Source organism: Mirounga leonina, unplaced genomic scaffold, assembly GCF_011800145.1.
Source record: "Mirounga leonina isolate KUSES-001 unplaced genomic scaffold, KU_Mleo_1.0 Mir_94, whole genome shotgun sequence".
Lineage (NCBI taxonomy): Eukaryota > Metazoa > Chordata > Mammalia > Carnivora > Phocidae > Mirounga > Mirounga leonina.
The window spans coordinates 47,293,003-47,313,924 of NW_023270855.1; the positions used below are offsets into that span (position 1 = coordinate 47,293,003).

General features: G+C 44.2%; 1 protein-coding gene across 1 annotated transcript; it reads left to right on the plus strand.

Annotated features, from left to right (window-relative positions):
* Positions 1 to 46: 46 nt before the first annotated feature.
* Positions 47 to 19,537, plus strand: CALR3 (calreticulin 3). Its single transcript, XM_034996488.1, has 9 exons — positions 47 to 194; positions 410 to 511; positions 2,985 to 3,188; positions 8,663 to 8,757; positions 11,617 to 11,805; positions 14,672 to 14,779; positions 14,865 to 14,993; positions 15,594 to 15,686; positions 19,175 to 19,537. Exons 1-9 carry the CDS (start codon positions 104 to 106, stop codon positions 19,316 to 19,318), a joined length of 1,155 nt encoding a protein of 384 aa, XP_034852379.1. The 5' UTR covers positions 47 to 103; the 3' UTR covers positions 19,319 to 19,537.
* Positions 19,538 to 20,922: the final 1,385 nt, after the last annotated feature.

Here is a 20,922-nt window from a genome sequence, read left to right on the forward strand (position 1 = left end):
CAATCGCGAGGCGTGACGGGAGTTGTAGTTCTGGGCCGGCCCGGCACGCCGCGGAGACCTCTGGGAGCAAAGGAGCGGTTACGAGAAGTGCAGCGCGCCTTCCATGGCTGTGGCTCACGTTCCGCTTTGGGCGGTCTGCGTGCTGAGGGTGGCGCTAGCCACGGTCTACTTCCAAGAGGAATTTCTAGACGGAGGTGAAGAGGCGACGCCCGTGGTGGTGGAGTGGGGGCGTAAGCTGCCCAGCCAATAGCCCGAGTCACCATTGCCCCAGTTCCTCGCCGCGGGATCGGTGGTGGCGAAGCCTCGACGCTTCGAAGCCCCGAGCCTCCCCCTCCTACCCGCCCCCTCCCCACACCTTCCATGACTCCAATGAAGTTTCAGCCCCAACCCGTGTTGTTTCCCCCCACAGAGCGCTGGAGGAACCGATGGGTGCAGTCCACCAATGACTCTCAATTTGGGCATTTTAGACTCTCGTCGGGGAAGTTTTATGGTCATAAAGAGAAAGACAAAGGTTAGTGTAGGAATGGTGAGGAAATCGAGCTAAGTGTCCCACAGCCCCCACCACTACCACCATAGCAACCTTGCAAGGTAGGTGTGGCACACCCCAACATCCCTTAAAGCTGTTTCACTGATGGGGAAACTAAGGAAGGCTTGGATAAAGTCTGGCACTACTTTTTCTTTCCTTTCTTTACTTGCCAAGATTGCCCCATTGTATACCAACTAGTCGCATGAGTTTGGAGACCCCAGATCTTTGACCTGCAGAGGGAAGAAAGTTAAGGGATATTTCTCATTTTTGTTTTCACTTTAAGAAGGAAAAAATGAGGATAAAAGGTACGTGTTGTCAGGTGCATAGATCTTAGGGGTACAGAAAGATGAGTGTTTACATCTGTACACCCTGGTCAAGATAGGGAACATTTTCAGAGGTCCCCCTTGCACCCTCTCCCCCCCCTGCCAAGTCAGTACCCTCCTGGTACCAAGGATGACTTCTGTCTTCTCATTCCTGATGATAAAAGATGAACACACCACAACTCATTTACCACCGGTTGTTTGCACAGCTGGTGAGATAAGAATGATTTTTACATTTTTTAATTGTTGGGGGAAAATCAAAAGGGGAATAGTATTTTATGTTACAGGAAAATTATATAAAATTCAGTGAAATATATGAAATTTCAGTGTCCATAAGTAAAGTGTTTATGGAACACAGCCATGCCCATTCATTTACATAGAGCTATGGCTTTTTTCATGCTGCAAAGACAGTAAGTTGGGACAGAGACCATATGGCCCACAAAGTCTAAAATATTTGTTCTCTGGCTTTGCAGAAAAGGTTTGCAGACACCTGATTTAGATGGAAAGTTTCCCTCTTCACCAGCCTTCCGCTCAACCTCCATCTTGGCTCTGTTACTCCAAGCTGTTGGCAGCTTCCAGTTTTCTACTATATATGCATTGTTTTCTAAGTTACATGTTGACTCCATGAGTTGGTCAATATTCGGCCCATAGGACAAAAGTAGAGTGAAATTAACAGGTGGTTCCATCAAGCTTGTCCAAGGATAGGGGTGTCCACTTAGAGTCATTTGGGTTTTCCCCCCACAGTGTTTTTTCTTCTTCTAGTCTGGGATCCTGAGACTCTGTTTCATTCACCCCAGCACACATCTACTGAAAGCACACATTTACTGAAAGCACACATGGGCGAGGCACTGGGGATACCAGTTAATTTGGCCCCTTTCATTGTGGTCTCTCAGGACCATCACACAGAAGTGGTGGATGGAAAGATAAATAGAATTTAGTTGGACAGAGATGGGAAGTGGTGAGAGATGATGGGGGTGGCTGAGGAGGGTGGTGAGAGAGAGGGAGGTGGTGAATCTTGGCCTTAGGAATTGCCTGGTTGGTAAGGGAGTAGAGGGGGGGGTGAGCCTATGAATTCTTTGAGAAAGGGAAGGGTGGGGGTGCAGAGAATGGAAGAGAGAGAGAGATGAGTGTGGTAGTGAGCGGTTAGCCAGGAGTTCAGGCTTGGACATACTGATAGAAAATGAAAATGCCAAGTGCATTTATGATGGATCTCAGCATTGGCAGGTATGGGGGCAGGAATGTGGAGCAAGGAAGACTAGGTTATAGTAAGACTGCCTCTGTTTTCAAGTTTGTCCTATACTCCAATATAAGATAAGGATTTGGGGGCGCCTGGGTGGCTCAGTTGGTTAAGCGACTGCCTTCGGCTCAGGTCATGATCCTGGAGTCCCTGGATCGAGTCCCACATCGGGCTCCCTGCTCGGCAGGGAGTCTGCTTCTCCCTCTGACCCTCCCCCCTCTTATGTGCTCTCTCTCTCAAATAAATAAAAAAAAATCTTAAAAAAAAAAAAGATAAGGATTTGGTAAAGAGCCTGTGGCTACTGAAAAAGGGGGGTTTAGTCTTAAAAGTGAACACCTAAACTTATAAGATATGAGATGATTCATGTGACAAAAGGGTGGTATCTTTAAAAAGAGGACAGTTCGGGCCAGCACATCCTGTGCAGTGAAGCACATTTTTACAGGACAGCACTCTGTACTCCATCCATTGTGGTGTGTGTTAGGCAACTATTTTAAGATTCGAATTAAAGAAAAGATGTAGGATGCTCTGTTTTTTAATTAAGTTGCTACACAAGCTTTATTGTATATTCCCACACTTTCTTTGGAAGATGACTCGAAGCAAAATTAACTTTTTATCCATAATTAGGTTGTATATTTGTCATTTAAAGCTGAAGTGTTTTTGTAACTTAGGACATGACAGTGGTATATTGAGCACAAAAACACCTGAGCGTGGAAAGTTCTCTGGCAGCAGAGAGCCTGTTAGTGGTATGCCTGTCGTGTGTTATTGTAAAAATGTGTTTTAGGCTCTGGGTTGACATAAGTTGTTATTACTGGGGGTGGGAGAAGGACAGCCATTTAATTCCCTGCAGCACTGAGCACAGTGTCGTACCTAATCCTTCATGAGTATTTTTTTTTGTTTAAAGGTCTGCAAACCACTCAAAATGGCCGATTCTATGCCATCTCTGCACGATTCAAACCATTTAGCAATAAAGGGAAGACTCTGGTCATTCAGTACACAGTGAAACACGAGCAGAAGATGGACTGTGGAGGGGGCTACATTAAGGTCTTCCCTGCAGACGTGGATCAGAAGAACCTGAATGGAAAATCCCAGTACTATATTATGTTTGGTGAGTTTAGATAGTACAAAACAACCATTTCTGGGGGCTTTGAATCCTTCCACTTCATAGAATCCTCTGCTTAAGACTTTGCCAAAACAGTAGTATTGAGTATATCTGACCAAAGGTTTTTAATACTGTTTAACCTAATTAATATAAAAAGGCAACTGTACCATTCTATTGTAACTTTTTTTTTTAAAAAAAGATTTATTGGACGCCTGGGTGGCTCAGATGGTTAAGCATCTGCCTTCGGCTCAGGTCATGATCCCGGGGTCCTGGGATCAAGTCCCGCATCAGGCTCCCTGCTCAGAAGGGGGCCTGCTTCTTCCTCTCCCTCTGCTGCTCCCCCTGCTTGTGGTCCTTTGCTCTCTCTGTCAAATAAATAAATAAAATTTTTAAAAATAAATAAATAAAGATTTAGGGGCGCCTGGGTGGCTCAGTAGTTAAGCCTCTGCCTTCGGCTCAGGTCATGATCCCAGGGTCCTGGGATCGAGCCCCGCGTCGGGCTCCCTGCTCCACGGGAAGCCTGCTTCTCCCTCTACCACTCCCTCTGCTTGTGTTCCCTCTCTTGCCGTGTCTCTGTAAAATAAATAAATAAATAAAATCTTTAAAAAAAAAAAGATTTATTTATTTTAGAGAGTGTGTGAGTGAGTGGGGGAGAGGGGCAAAGAGAGAGAGAGAATCCTGAAGCAGACTCCCCACTGAGTGTGGAGCTGGACGTGGAACTCAATCCCAGGACCCTGAGACCATGACCTGAGCTGAAATCAAATCAGTCACTTAACTGACTGAACTACCCAGGCGCCCCCTATTGTACTTTTGAGAAAGTTATTTATTCAACATTAAGGTAGCCCCAAGTACTTGGAATATATCAGGAGTCAGCAGACCTTGGCCGAGGGCCACATAAGCCCACAGCCTATGTTTGTTATGCCCTGTGAGCTGAGAATTGGTTTTAACATTTTTAATGATTGAAAAAAAACCAGAAGGATAATATTTTTGAGGCATGAAAATGATAGGAAGGCCAAAATGTTTCCTGTCTATCCCCTGCTGACCCCTGGAACGCTTTAAATATCTCCTGATAACAGGAGTAATTGATTAAAAGTTGTGCCAGAATCGGGATGGGACCACATTGGGCCATAGGAACTAGACATAACTGAAGGGTGTGGATTCAAAAAGCTTTCAGAATGAAGAGGATTCTGGGAAAATGGAGTAGGAAGCACCAGGAATCCATCTCCCCACCTAGACAACAATCATAACAACAGAATCTGATGTAACTGTCTTGGAACTCTGAAGTCTATGGAAAGATTGCCTCTTCCAGGGAAAGAATGGGAAGGTTAATTTTGGTTAATTTCACCTCTTACCACAGTAGATATATCCAGCCCCCATTTCAAGCCACAAGGCAGACAGCTATGTGTGTGCTCCTGGAGTAACCCACACACAGCTTGCCACAGAGAGGGTGGGCAAAAAGGACTCTGTCCTCCAAATATCAGGGATCTGAGCTCTGATTGCTCATTGCTCTTTCTTATCACAGAGGTGCAGACAAAGAGGTGAACAGCAGACTTTTGTGTGTTATTGAAGTTAAACTAGTATAAATTCAAATTAGAGCCTTATAACTTTAGGATGTTAAATGTAATCCCCATGGTAACAACAAAGACAATAGCTATAGAATATACACAAAAGGAAATTGAAAAGGAATTGAAACATTTCCCTACAAAAAATCAACTAAAAACAAAAGACAGCACTGTAGGAAATGAGGGACAAAAAAGCTGAAGGGCATATAGAGAACAAATAGAGTGACAGAAGTGAGTCCCCTCTTATCAGTAATTACTTTAAATGTAAATGGATTAAACTCTCCAGTCAAAAGATAGAGATTGGCAGAATGGATAAAAACACATGATCCAACTATATGCTATCTACAAAAGACTCATTTGAGATCCAAAGACACAGGTTGAAAGTGAAAGAAAGGGAAAAGATATTACAGGCAAATAGCACCCAAAAGAGAGCAGGGTGGCTATATTAATATCAAACAAAATAGATTTTAACTAAATAAAAAAGGTTATAAGAGACAAAGGATGTTACATATTAGTAACAAGGTCAATATAGCAAGAAGATGTAATAATTATAAACATTTACACACCTAATGAACATCAAAATATATGAAACAAAAACTGGTAGAATTGAAGGGAGAAGTGGACAGGGATGATAAAGATTAGAGTAGAGATAAATGAAATCATGAGTAGAAAAACAACAGAGAAAATCAATGAAAGCAAAAGTTGGTTCTCCAATAAGATCAAGAAAATTGACAAAACCTTTAGCTAAATGGACAAAGAAGACTCAAATTACTAAAACCAAATTACTAAAACTAAAATGGGATGTTACTACCAATTCTACAGAAATAAAAAGAATTATAAGACAATACTAAGAACAGTTATACACCCCCAAATTGGATAACCTTGATGAAATGGACAAATTCCTAGAAACACAAAGCCCACCAAGACTCATGAAGAAATAGAAAATCCAAAGAGATCTATAAATAGTAAAGAGAGCAGTAAGCCAAACTCTCCAAACAATGAAAAGTCCTGAATCTGCTGAATCTCTCATGAATTCTATGAAACATTTAAAGAAGAACTAATACCAACCCTTTTCAAACTTTATGAAAAGAATTGAAGAGGAGGGGATGTGTATTTCCCAACTCATTCTATGAAGCCAGCATTATCTTGACACCAAAGACAGACACTGCAAGAAAAGAAAACTACAGAACAATATCTTTATGGACACTGATACAAAAATCCTTGACAAAAAACGAGCAAAAAGAATTCAGCATATTAAAAAGGATTATACGCTATGACCAAGTGGCATTTCTACAGGTCTGCAAGGATGATTTGAAATACGAAAATCAGTCAATATTATATGATACATCAGCAGAATGAAAGAAAAACACATGATCATCACAAATTTTATCATTTCAAGATAAAAACAGTCGACAAACCTGGAATAGCAGGAAACTACTTCAACATAATAAAAGCTATCTATGAAAAACCCACAGCAAACACAGTGGTGAAAGAAAAAGCTTTTCCTGTAAGATCAGAAACAAGGCAAGGATGCCCACTCTCACCACTTCTATTCAACATAGTACTAGAAGTCCTAGCCAGAGCAATTAGGCAAGAAAAATAAATACAAGTCATCCAAAGATCATTTAATTTCTTCCTTTGCAGATGATAGGATCTTATACATAGAAGTTCATAGAGATTGCACACACACACACACAAACTATTAGAACTAATGAATGAATTCAGCAAAGTAGCAGGATACAAAGTCAACACACACACAAAGAAACAGTTGCATCCCTATATATGAACAATGAACAATGTGAAAGTGAAATTACAAACACAATTCCATTTACAATAGCATCCAAGAGAGTAAAATACTTAGGAATTAAGCAAGGAGGTGAAAGACTTGTACAGTGATAACAACAAAGTATTGCTGAAGGAAATTAAGACATAAATAAATGAAAATATATCCCATGTTCATGGATTGGAAGACTCAATAGTGTTAGAGTGTTAACACTAGACAAAGCAACCTACAGATTCTAAAGCAATATACACATTCAATCTAATTTCTTTTTTTTTTTAAAAAAAAGAAATCTCTGAATTTATCTCTGAATTTATCTCTGAATTTATCATGATCAGCATCAGGCTTTGGACACCTGTTATGCCATTCCCATGTTTGTATACACTGCTGGTCATAGTGTTACACAGAAGTAGAGAGAACAAGGCAGGCGTCTGGGTGGCTCAGTCAGTTAAACATCTGCCTTTGACTCAGGTCATGATCTCAGGATTCTGGGATTGAGCCCTGCTTCGGGCTCCCTGCTCAGGGGGGAGTCTGCTTCTCCCTCTCTCTGCTTATGCTCTCTGTCTCTGTCTCTATCAAATAAATAAATGAAATCTTTAAAAAAAAAAAAAACAAAAAAACTGAGGCTCAGGGAGCAGGGGCTGGGTGGCTCAGTCAGTTAAGCAGTTAAGTGTCTGCCTTGGGCTCAGGTCATGGTCTTGGGATCCTGGGATGGAGCCCTGTGTCAGGCTCCCTGCTCAGTGGGGAGTCTGCTTCTTCCTCTCCCTCTGACCCTCCCCGTTTGTTCTCTCTCTCTCTCTCTGCACTCAATCTCTCAAATAAAATCTCAAAAGAAAAACCAAAACAAAACCTTAAGGCTCCCAAAGATTAAACTTCCTTGCCCAAAGGCAGGTCAGCCTGTTTTGAGCCCTTCTGTCTACCCCATTTCCTCATAAAAATACATTATGTGCATAAATATTTTATGATCACTGTTAACGGAAAATGTCCAGATTTTCCGGTCATGTCTGGGCATGTTCTGAAGCTTAATTTAATATTTAAAACATGTAGGTGCTTAGAAATAGGAAAATTCTGACCAGTTTTAAAGGAAAAATTTCATGTTTTAATCCCCAGGTAGTAGACTTTCATACAAATAGTTCACATACCATAGCTTTTGTTTTAAAAATTGAACTGGAATGTTTTCCAGTGATAAGAAAAAAAGGAAATTACACAAACAAGCATCCTCTGAGAACTCAGGGAGGTAGACATGGTGTTTTTTGTTCGTCCCTCAGGATGCCACTTCCAAGTTCAATGTCACATCCACTCTAGCAAATTGATAATGTCCTTTAAGTAATTATGTGCAGCCTGGATCTCTCTTAATTCTGAAGGTTCATCACTGCAAGTTCTAGAAAAAAAAATTCACAGTCATCTGCTTGTGTTTACACAGCCTCACAGAATCCCTAGGGGTGGGTGCAGGCCCAGGTCAGTGGATGTGGTGAAATTTTATTTGAGACAGAAAGATACCCGGATGCTCTAGTACATTCCTAAGGCTTAAGGTCAATAAAGCAGCAGCAGGGTAATTTCAAACATCCTCGGAAGGTTTGACAAATTTTCCAGATTCCTCCTGCAAACCTTGTTTAGTATATCCAGAAACCCTTAATCTGAATATGTGTGTGTGTGTTGGGACATAATAGCAACAAATACTGAGCTTTGCTGTATTAAATGCTTTACACACATTAGCCCATCTAACTGGCAAAATAGCCTTGGAAGATTCACATCCCTATTTTAGAGAATAGGACACAGGCATGGGGAGCTGCATAGATCCAAATATGTCTCAGCACAGTGAATAAGAGCTGGGATCCCAGGGCACAGGGCACCTCTCAGAGCTTCAGAGTGAGCCTAAGCCTCAGGCAGCACGTCAGGGACGCTTCCTAGACTGTTAAATCCTTTTCTTACTCAAGTGCTGCCTTACACTTGAGAAGCTGCCGTGACCAGAGAAGTAACCTGAAGGCCGTCACTGTCCATTTCAGTATCCACACCAAAGTCTGGTTATTCCTGCACACGTAAGCTTCCGGTCCTCGTATGTTATTTCAGAGGAATGGCTGGCGTGACGCATTAGAGAAGGAAATTGAGAACAGCTCATTTTTTTTTTTTTTTGGTAGGACCCGATATTTGTGGATTTGATATCAAGAAAGTTCATGTTATTTTACATTTCAAGAATCAGTATCACTCAAACAAGAAATCAATCAGGTGTAAGGTAAGCTTTTGTATTCAAATCTGCGATTGTGTTAACTCTTCATGATAACCTAAATTTAGAGGAAATAGCTTTGATCTTAAAATATTTAATTGAGCCAGAGATGGAGCTTAGCAAGACACTCCCTGCCCCTGGTTTCCAGTGTAGCAGGCTCATTAGAGATACCTACATACCCCGTTGGCTTGTTTTCTGAGGTTTGTACCCATCAGGAAGGTAGAGCCACTTTTTACTGTAACCTGCACTATGATTTGCCTTGTAGGGTTACAGCAATATAGTCACAGTTCAGCTGTATCCCTCCTCACTAAGGAATGAAACATTCAGCATGGGGAAAAAAACAAAAAACCAAAACAGCCTGGAGAAATTAATCTTCAAAGTACCAAAACATTTAGAAATGGGAATGTTTCTGAAATGAAAGCGCACTTTATTACCTTCTACCCATGGATCCTGTGGAAATAACACTTTCTGCCTTGGAGCCCACTTTATAACTCCACGGCCCGGCCCAGGGCTTCTCCAAAGACACAGCTTGCATCAAGTCCCTGGCCCTGGGCCCATGGAAGGGAGGTGCACTCCCCGAAGCACCCCCTCCATTTGAATGGAGTGGCCAGGAAGCAGGGACCTGTCCCCTGGGCCACCCCCAGTGCCCAGAGCTCCAACATGGGAGGCCTCCACAAATCTGGGTGAATGTGGGCATTGATAGCATGGAGCGGAAGGGTCCTGACCCAAGCTGGGGGGTGTTCGGTCTCCCCACAAGCTCCAGTGAGTCTCTATCAACAGCGTGGTTCCCACCCACTGACTTGGTGACTGCAAAGGATCATCTGGTCCCCTCTACACCGAGAGGCCTGACATCCCTCCTGGGGGGGGGGGGGGGGGGGGGGGTAAGGGAGAACTCGAAATCCAAATCTTAGTGCATAGGTTTTATACCTGATTCCCAAGAAATTGTTCACTTGGGCATCAGGTGTGTAGGAGAGAGCAGAGGTCACACTAACAGAGGCTGTGGAGTCTGACCAGGACCATGCTGGGGAGGTGAGATAAAGCATGATCCGCTCAGGTCAGCGAGCCTGGAGGGGGGGGGCGGGGGGAGGCGGGTTGAGTGGCACCTTCAGGCTGATGACGCTCTCAGATGTGTGCTATTTCTGCAACCTGCTAGAAAAATAAAATGCTTCTGTTGAAGGAGCCCTGACTCACAGCAAGTAGTCGGGCATTCCAGTCTTCCCAGTGAGGAGAAACTATCTCCAGGGGGTCTGATCCATTCGGTGATGCTGTGAAGGAACAGCTGGGCACCTCCCCTACAGGCAGTGGTCAGCCCTTGGGGGTCTGCAGGGAGGGGGTCAGATCTGCATGTTAGAAAAATACCTCGGATGCTCTTGGGAGGAGGGGTGGAGGGACAGGGTGATCAGTAGGCAGGGAGAAGGGTGAGATTGTTAGGCCAAGGCTTCAGTGGAATGCAGAACGGTGGACCGTTTTGACAGATAATTCAGGGGCGGGACCCAGAGGACTTCACAATGTTTGGAAAGTGAGTACTGGGGATATGGACCATGACTCTCAGCAGCACTGCTATTTATCAGCAGGAAAAGCAAAGGCCAGTAAGGAGGCCAGGGAACAGTCAGGAATTGTGTTTGGAACTGTTGGTTGTGAAATCCTGGCAGACATCCAGATAGAGGTGTCCAGAAAGTTGTTGGAAACTGTGGTCTGAAGCTCAGGCCAATGGTTGGGATCAAAGATCCTGGTTTGGATCCATTGCATATGTGTGGGAGTGGATGTTATCCCTCAAGAGGCTCTGCACTTGTGGTTAAATCTTGGAAGGTACCAACAAGCTGGCCAGTGAGCCCAAAGTCGAAATTAGGAAAGGTGAGTGGAGATGAAGACGGGCAAAGAGCAGGGAGACAGCGTTGGGAGAAGTGTGTACTCAGCTGTCCCAGCGAACTACGGGGGTTGAGAGGGACACAGAGCCATCGGCCATGGTATGAACAGCAGCGACCTGTCCCTCAGGGCAGAGCAGAGGGGTACTGAAGAAGCTTTTACCTTTGGCTCTTAGCAGAGGGAGGATCCTCCTGACAGAGCCTTTAAGATGCTGGGGCAGGGGTTCCCAAACCTGAACAGCGAGCATCAGCATCTCTGGAGAGTCCACCCAGGTGCAGATGTGCACCCAGAAATGTTAGACCTGGGAACTGACATTTCCCAGGCATTTCCCCAATGACACTGATCCTGCCCGGCCCCACTTTGAGAACTGAACGCTGCTGGAGCCTGGTGTATGAGTCCCCCCTGCTGCCGGCAGGCAGGCACATCCTGGGCACCCCCAACCTCCCCGGCACCCACTGTCCACCTTCGATCTCTTATTTATTGAATGCTTGCTGAGTGCTTCCCTTGTGTCTGGCCTGGGGCCTTAACTATGACCAAGAGAGACACCAGGGCTGCCCTCGCTGAGCTTAAATCGTTGGACAGCTCAGAGCGTTAGAAAGTTCTCCCGTGTTGAAAAATAGACTAGGCTTCATTTGGTATCTTTCAGAAAGAGTACAGAACAGGAAGTTGTTTTCCTCATAACTTTTCATAAATCAAACAGAGCAGTGGTCCCTTGGTTTACACCCACCACCCTGTCATAAGCGCCTGTGGGGGTCTAGGTGGGAGCCGCTGTCTACAGAAAAGGAAGTCAGCCACTCAAGTCCACTTGGTAGTGAGGAAGTTTTGTACAAAGGGGAGACTTCTTCTTTAGGACACATTTTTTTTAGTCAAGTCAACCCCTGTCCCTAGAACCTCTCTCCTTCGTATCTATAACAAGGCTTTGAAGACTTAAACCATGTCTATAGACCTGCCCTGAAACGTCAAGGGTCTCATCATTATCCTTTCTCCTCTTAAAACGTGCAGGTTGACGGCTTTACACACCTCTATGCTTTGATTTTAAGACCAGACCTCACTTACGAAGTGAAGATTGATGGTCAGTCGATTGAATCTGGCGACATCGAGTATGACTGGAACTTAACGTCACTTAAGAAGATGGAGAAGTCCTCTGCAGAGTCCAAGGATTGGGACCAGGCTGAAGGTGACAAATCCCAGGTGTGGATTTTTCCCAAACAAGTCTAGAGAGGGTGCCAATGAAGTTTGTAAGTACCCGGGTCCTGTGGGATTGCTGCACGGCTGATCATCACGATGTCAACATTATCACAAAGTGTCCTTCCCGGGGGCTCCTGGGTGGCTCAATCCATTGAGTGTCCAATGCTTGATTTCAGCTCAGGTCATGATCTCAGGATTTTGAGATTGAGCCCCGCATTGGGCTCCACACTGGGCATGGAGCCTGCTTAAGATTCTCTCTCTCCCTCTGCTCCTTCCCCTGGCCCCCAGCATGCACTCTCTTTCTTTCTCTCTGTTAAAATAAATAAATAATTAATTAAAAAGTCGATCTTTCTGGAAAAAAAAAAGAAAGTGTCCCCCCTGGGGCATTTGCTGCTGAAACCAGCCACACAGCTTCACCCAGGTATTGTGAAAGAATTTTATATTTGATATGAAAGAAAGTTAGGTTTTGGTTTTTTTAACCAATGTTTTCTCTAAAAAAAGGATAATGCATCAACAGCCTTTATAAAAATGATTTTTTTGTTATTCTGAATTTGGACATAAAGTATTTTTTGAGCTTCACACTTGTGATTGACAAGCAAGAATCCGGTAACATAACGGCTATGCATTAGGTTCCTAGGGCTGATGTAACATAGTACCACAAGGTGGATGGCGTAAGATGACAGAAATGTATTCTCACATGGTTCTTGAAGGCAGAAGGCAGAAATCCAGGTGTCAGCAGGGTCACACTCCCTCTGAAGGATCCAGGGGACAATCCTTTCCTCGTTTCTTCCAGCTTCTGTTGGCTCCTGAGTTCCTTGGCCGGTGGACATCAGTCTCTGCGTCCGCCTCCACATGGCCTTCTCGTGTCTCTTCTCTCTCTTTTAAAGACGTTTTCCCTTGGATTTAGGGCCCACCTGGATAATCCAGAATGATCTGCCTCAAGATCTTTACCTGGATTACATCAGCCGAGATCCTTTTCTCGATATAAGCTCGCATTCCCAGATTCCGAGATTTAGGATGTGGATCAGCTGTTCCACTCAACCCACCGTGAGCTACCTTCTGTCTTGTTTTGTTTTCAGTTTATGTTTATTGTTGCCACATTTTGTTTTGAACATCAAACACCGCACCAAACCCATGAGCCATTTATCTTAAGACAGTTGTCTTTGCCATAATAACTAAAAGTACTGGACTGTGTGTGTGTGTTTTTAAAGATTTATTTATTTATTTATTTGAGAGAGAGAGAGAGAGAGAACATGAGTGGGAGGGGCAGAGGGAGAGGGAGAGAGAATCTGAGGCAGACTCCCTGCTGTGCGCAGAGCCTGACACGGGGTTCCATCACGACCCTGAGATCATGACTCGGAGGCGAAACCAAGAGTCGGTCGCTTAACCGGCTGCGCCAACCCAAGCGCCCCTGGACTGTGTTTACAATTCATTTCCAGCACCTTAAAACTGACCTGGGGCTCTGCTGTCTGACCATCAACTACGTCATCACAGACAATGTAATCAGTAAGGCAAAGGAACAAAGTCTAATCAACCTTCCGGAAGCTGGCCTCCAAGCTGGCTGTGTTTTGTCCATATGTTTGGTTCGGTGTGAGTTCCTCAACAGGTGAGTTCTTGATGGCATCATGATTTCACTGCTGCAATCCTAAGGAGCCCGCTACTTGGATTGAATTGTAACCATTTCCTGGTCCCAGCACAAGAGCGGCTCACCGTTGCCAGTTGGGGTGGGGGCAAAAAGCAGTAGGAGAGGCGACCAAATCCCATGTGTCAATCATTGAGAAGTGTTGCATATCCTGGAAAAGCGACGGTCTAAATGCAAAATGTTGCTATTTTTCAGTTATTCTAAAAGAGAGAAAGCATCATTATATACAACTTTTATGCGTTTAAGTGTTTATCTAAATATTAATCCATAGCACTTTTCCTCATCCATTTATTCAACAAATATTTGTTCAACACCTACTAAGCCACATATATATGTAGAGATGTGTAAATACGTATATATATGAGTACATGTATACATATGCATATGTGTTATATGTGTAGATATGTGTATACATATATGATAGGTGTGTATTATATATACGTGTGTATGCATGTGTGTTCATATGTATTATACACATGCATGTGTGCGTGTAGGTATACATGTGTATCTATATGTGTATAGTGTGACTGTTCATATATATATATATAGAAGGTCTATATAATGTAACTGCTTTCCTCCTGCTACCCAGCAGTCCCCAGGTAAGTCCTGGAACATTTCTTGGTTGTCTAGTCTCTCTCTCTGGAACATTCCATCTATGACTGCTGTGTAGAAGAACAGACCACCTAAGTAGCAGTGACTGTGTGCCCCTCCCCCCCATTGCCACTTTTGTCTCATCATTGTTTTTAAAGATTTTTTATTTATTTGAGAGAGAGAGAGCGAGCATGCACACGAGTGGGGGGCAGGGGCAGAAGGAGAGGGAGATAGAGAAGCAGTCTCCCCTCTCAGTACAGAGCCCAACGCAGGGCTCGATCCGAGGACTCTGAGATCATGACCAGAGCTGAAACCAAGAGGTAGCCACTTAACCGATTGAGCCACACAGGTGCCCCTTGTCCCCTCATTTAACTTTAGCCACTGTTTTGAGTTTTGCACACTGTTGTTCCTCTCACCAGCTTGGGAAGGGTGGTGCGATCACGCCGAGGCTTAGGGAGAAAACCCCAGCAGTGTGTGGCCCCCAAGCCTTCGGTGGGACTGGGAACCCCGAGCACTTGGCCCTTTGACCACCAAATTGATGGGGGAATTTCAACCAGGGCCACGGGCCTCTTGGTAGCTAAGAATTTCTTTTCTCAAATCTGGGAATCGATTTTTTTTTCCTTATACACATTTTAGGACTGGGAGAAGCATTTTCTGGATGCCAGTGCCAGCAAGCCAAGCGACTGGAACAGTGAGCTGGAGGGGGACTGGCAGGGGCCGATGCTGCAGAAGCCTCCATACCAGGTGCGTGACATCTTCTCCTTGCGATGCCCACCCCTCCCCCCGGCCTGCGTCCTTCGGGGCCACCACGTAGAGTTTGTTGTTGCAGGACGGCCTGAAACCAGAGGGTATAGACAAAGACATTTGGCTCCACCAGAAGATGAAAAACAACTATTTGACAGAATACGACCTCTCTGAATTTGAGAACATTGGTGCCATTGGACTGGAGCTTTGGCAGGTCATGTGGTTTTTAATTTGCTGTAGTTTGAGAACTCTCGCTTCAGCCTAAACTCCTTCATTCACGTAGCTGGTACTCCTTAGCTCCTACTATGTGCCTGGCCCCTGGACCCGGATCCAAGACACACAGCCGTGGACAAAACAGACATCCATTCTGCCCTCTGGGCACTTCCTGTCTGCCTCCCTGCCCCCTGGGAACCTGTCACTCCTCTGCTTAAGTGTTGCTGCCGCTCCTGGCCATGGCCTACTTTGCACAGTAAGGTTCTCGGGCAGCGGTTGGCAACCATCGTGGAATGCTCGAGTCATTTGGGTACCCTTCCAAGCCTCCCTGCCCAGGTAGCGCCGGGGACCAGTTAAATCAGCATCCCCAGGGGTGAGGCCAGACATCAGGAGTTTCTAAAATATTGTTGGTGATCCCCGTATGCAGCTTAGTTTGAGCACCAATGCCTTGGAGGGAGCGGACGTTTTAGAAATGGGTTTAAGCACGTGCTACTGTTGAGAGCCGATCACTGTGATGGCACTGAGCCAAATACAACTGTTTCTGGGTGGAAAGCTGCCATATTCCTCACATCAGTAAGAAAGGCCTCATTTTCCTCCACAGGTGAGATCAGGAACCATCTTTGATAACTTCCTGATCACAGACGATGAAGAGTATGCCGAGAATTTTGGCAAGGCTACTTGGGGGGAAACAAAGGTACGGTGCACACAATGAACTTCTCATTTGTTATTCATTTATTTCTGTACTTGAATCTAACACACAGGAAAGGGCTTGATGAGTTTTCAGTAGTGAACATCCCACCCAGAACAAGATACAGAACGTTAGCGGGGTTCTGGGAACCTCCTCCTGCCCCCTCCCAGCCGCCCCCCGCCCCCCAAAGGAACCACCACCATACATCCATTTGACCTCCTTTTGAAATTCATATAAGTGGAGGCATCCAATATTTACTCATTCAGGCAGTGCTATGAGGTTCATATTATCAAATAGGGCAGCAGCTTGTTTTTAGTGTGTGAATATTCCAGAAGGTAGGTATCCATTCTCTGTTGATGCAGCTTTGAATTGCTTCCAGCTTGGGGCCTCGTGAATAAAGCCATTACCATCATTCCTGTGCATGCCCAGGAGAGGACAGGTTGGATCACAAGGTCTTACACACCCAAACAGTTTTCAAGGTGTCATCCTATTTTCTGTTCCCTTGGGCAGCAGATGAGAGTCTCAGTTTAGCTGCATCTTTGGCTAGGCTGGGTATTAGTGTCAGTTGCTGACAAGTCACATTTTCTGAAGTATAATTTACATACTGTAAGACTTACCCTTTTTTGGTGTAGAGGCCTGTGAGTTTTGACAAACGAATACAGTTGTGAAACCACCAACAGAAATCCAGATGCAGAAGAGTGTCACCACCCCCAAAAGTCTCCTTGTGCTCTTTGTAGCCAAACCTTCTCCCACTCCGACCCCCGCTGATCCGGTATCTGCCACTACCGTCTTGTCTTTTCCAAGTGTCCTATAAATGGATTCATCTAGTGTGCAGTCTTTTTTTTTTTTTAGATTTTATTTATTTATTTGTCAGAGAGAAAGAGAGAGAAACAGGCTCCCCAATGAGTAAGGAGCCTGATGTAGGACTCGATCCCAGGACTCTGGGATCATGACCACAGCCGAAGGCAGACGCTTAACTGACTGAGCCACCCAGGCATCCCTAGTGTGCTGTCTTTTGGAGCCTGCTTCTCAAGCATAAGGTGTCTGAGATCCATCCATGTTGTTGGGGTATCAGTCAGTATTTGGTTTTTTCATACTGCTGAGTAGTTTTATCTGTTCACCAGCTGACAGACAATTGGGTTGTTTCCAGTTTTTGACATAAGAACAAAGCTCTTATAAAATCTGTTCACAGTTTTTGTGTATGGATGTGTGCTTTTAGTTCTCTAGGATAAATAGCCAAGAATAGCTGAGTCCTACAATAGAAGTTTAACCCCGTAAGAACCTGCCAGGCTGTTCCCAGAGGGGCTGCACTGTCTCCCATCCTCACCGGTGCTGGGGATTGTGGGTTTCTCTAGGTGTGTAGTGGTACCTCCGGTTTCAGTTTTGTTGCCCCGATGACAAATGAAGGTTGGCACTGTTTTATGGCTTTTGTGGCCATTTGGACATCCTCTTTTGTGAAATGCCTGTGTTTTATTGTTTTAATTGAAGTATAGTTGGCATACAGTATTATATTAGTTTTGGGTGTATAACATAGTGATTCAACATGTATATACATTATGAAGTGCTTGCCACGATAAATCTAGCTACCATCTGTCACCATACAAAGTTATTACAATATTATTTACTATATTCTCTATGCTGCCCATGACATCCCTATGACTTATTTATTTTATAACTGGAAGCTTGTGCCTTTTGACCCCCTTCACCCATTTCACCCACCCCCTCCACCCTGCCTCTGGCAACCATCAATGTGTTCTCTGTTTCTATGAATTCATTTTTTTTTTTAAAAAGATTCCATATAAAGTAAGATCATATGGTATTTTTCTTTGTCTTACTTATGTCACTGAGCATAATGCTCTCATGGTCCATCTGTGTTGTTGCAGATGGCAAGATTTCATTCTTTTTTATGGCTGAGTAATATTCCACTGTGTGTGTGTGTGTGTGTGTGTGTTTTTAGGCGATGTCTTTTTGAGAGAGTGTTTTCATGTTCTTCAGGAAAATAGCCAGAAGTGGAATTACTGGATTATATGGTATTGCTATTTTTAATTTTGGAGGAGGCGTCATACAGTTTTCTGTAGTGATTACACCAATTTACATTCCTGCCTGCAGTGTATGAAGGATCTCTCTTCTCCTACATCCTTGGCCAATGCTTCTTACGTTGTGTTTTTTTGATACTAGCCATTCCAACAGGTGTGAGGTGATAGCTCATTATGGTTTTAATTTGCATTTCCCTGACGATGAGGGATGTTGAGCATCTTTTCCCGTGCCTGTTGGCCTTCTGTATGTCTTCTTTGGAAAACGTCTATTCAGATCCTCTGCCCATTTTTAAATCACATTTTTTTGCCTTTAAGTTATAGAAGTTCTTTATATATTTTGGATATTAATCCCTCATCAGATATGACTTGCAAATATTTTCTCCCAGTCAATATAGGTTACCTTTTCATTTTGTTGATAGTGAACCATTTCTTTTGGAATCTGATTTTTGCCACAAAGCCTTACTCTTTTTCTTTTCTTTTTCTTTTTTTAAAATTTCATTTATTTATTTGAGTGAGAGAGAATGAGAGATAGCACGAGAGGGAAGAGGGTCAGAGGGAGAAGCAGACTCCCCGCTGAGCAGGGAGCCCGATGTGGGACTTGATCCCGGGACTCCAGGATCATGACCTGAGCTGAAGGCAGTCGCTTAACCAACTGAGCCACCCAGGCACCCAAGCCTTACTCTTTTTCAATGACTACGGAAACCTTCTTGATGTGTCTGCACTCCTAGCCCTTCTGTTGATCCCATGTACCTGGAATTCCTCACTTAGACTCAGAAGGCTCCTTTCACTGCCTGTTCACTGCTCCCCTGATTGAAGGACAGGGGCCCAGGTACTCTGGGAATAGAAAGAAGTGAAGGGGGGTTTGTATTTATTTCCTGTGGCCATTGTAACAAATTACCACAAACTGTCTGGTTTAAAACAACACAAATTTATCATCTCACTGTTCTGGAGGCCAGAAGTCCACAAAATCAGTATTATTGAGCTGAAATCAAGCCTCAGCAAGACCACACTCCCTCCAAATGCTCTAGGGCAGCATCCTTCCTTCGCCTCTTGCAGCCTCTGGTGGCTCCTAGTGTTCCTTGGTTTGTGGCCATGTGGCTCTAATTTCTGCCTCTGTCTTCACGTGGTCTTCTCCTCTTGTGTCTGTGTGTATGTCAAATCTCTCTCTGCCCGTCTCCAATGAGGACATTTGTGATGGAATTTAGGGCCCAGGATAATCTTCCCATCTCAACATGCTTAACTTAATCATATTTGCAAAGACCCCTTTCCCAGAGAAGGTCACATTTACATGTTCCAGGGATTAGGGCCTGGCATCCTTGGGGGCTCTTCCAAGCCACCCCCAGGCAGTGTGGAGGCTTGCAAGAAGGCAGGAGCAGATTGAAGGTGGACACCCAGTCCACTCCCTGGAAACATAACCCCCAGCGGCTAATGGCTCATGTCTCTGTTTCTTTCTCCAAGGGCCCAGAAAGGGAGATGGATGCCATACAGGCCAAGGAGGAAATGAAGAAGGCCCGTGAGGAAGATGAGCAGGAGCAGCTGGTGGGCAGGTTTGGTGGGCAAGAAAACACTTTCCAGAGATTTCACAGGAGGGATGAACTTTAGTCATTCCCACCCCAGATAAAAATGACTGGTAAAACCTTGTTTCTACTTTAATCTACATGTTAAAAGTGCAAATGTCAACATATGTGGTAATTTGCCTAATTTTCTTTGAAAATGTTCCTATGCTTCTCAGTGGGGTTGGTCTGGTGTTCCCTGAGACCCACCCCCTGGGCACCGAGATGTTTTCTCTCGACACACCTGAGTGCTAGAAGCCAGAGGCCAGTGGGGGTCTGGCCAAAAATATGATGCTCTTTTCTTAGCGCCCAAAATGTTTTATAAATAAAAGTTGGTAAAACTTACTAGGAAAAAGGAGGAATGATGCCTTATTTCTTCAGGCTGCAAGTTACTAACAGCATATGCTAACCTTTTCCAATATGAAACCTTTACACAACATCATTCGTGTAGAAAGGTTTGGCAGGTTTCACTGGCATACTGGTTATTTTGGAGAACCCAGGTCTGTGCGCACAGACTTTTGTCGTGCCATAAGGAAGCCGCTGCCTCTTTTCCCTCACTCTGTGACCCACTTCTGTGGCCTTTTATTCTCTGTAAGACAGAAGAATGAAATTCATTTTCTCAAGTGAAAATAGTCATTATTTCTCAGTTCAATCTTTTTGGCTTAATCAAATAATTTGCTTTTTAAAAGTCATACTTAAGAGTCTTCTGATTTGAAGATGCCTTTTTCCACACAGAAATTTGTGTTGGAAGTAATAAAATTAGGACACCAGGAATCTGGAACCCAGTGATATTACAAATAAGCTGATACATTGGAAATTATATATGACACATTGCTAGGTGATCCATGTGAAAAGTCTGCCCATGAAGTGAAATACTGGCAAGTTTTGTTGTCACTTTGGCTGAAGTTGGCAGACCTCCAAATGTGGACTTTAAAAAAAAAAAAAAACTTAATGTATTTATTTTTAGAAAGACACACACGTGAGTGGAGAGGGGGAGATGAAGAAGGAGAGAGTCTCAAGCAAGCCCCCTGCCCAGTGCAGAGCCTGATGAGGGGCTGATCTCATGACCCTGAGATCAGGACCTGAGCCCAAATCAAGAGTGAGATGCCCAACTGACTGAACCATCCAGACGCCCTTAAATGTGGACTTTGGACTGATGGCTGATGGTTTATTGGGGGTTGGTTATCACTCTCAGAAATGAAAGACTCACTTCCATGTAGTGCAGGGATGGGGTTCAACAGTCTACCCCTTTAATCTCTGAATGGTGTAAGAAGTTACTGAGGAAAGAAGCAGGGCCAGGCTTAGAAAATGCTGGAAACAATTGTATGAAGATGGGTCAGACCAGCTCAGATCCTGCAGAGCTCATCTTTGGGGCAGTCCCATCCTGGAGAACTTTTCTGTGAAGATGGAGATGTTCCCCATTTGCAGTGGTCAATACAGTGACCATTGGCCACACGTGATCCCTTGAAATATGGGACCGAGGAATGATTTTTTTTTTTTAAATTAATAATCATTGTTTTGGAGTTGTTTTAGGTTCACTGCAAAGCTGTGCAGAAAGCACAGAGTTCCCATATACCCCCACTTCTATATCTATACCCACACATCCTCCCCCACTATCAGTATCCCACAACATAGTGGTACATTTGTCACAAT

Bases quoted from the DNA above. Each gene is read 5' to 3' on its own strand.
- CALR3 (XM_034996488.1), top strand. From the start codon at position 104: ATGGCTGTGGCTCACGTTCCGCTTTGGGCGGTCTGCGTGCTGAGGGTG. The intron at 512-2,984 runs GTTAGTGTAGGA...TTTTGTTTAAAG, and splicing joins TCATAAAGAGAAAGACAAAG to GTCTGCAAACCACTCAAAAT. The intron at 3,189-8,662 runs GTGAGTTTAGAT...TTTTTTTGGTAG, and splicing joins CCAGTACTATATTATGTTTG to GACCCGATATTTGTGGATTT.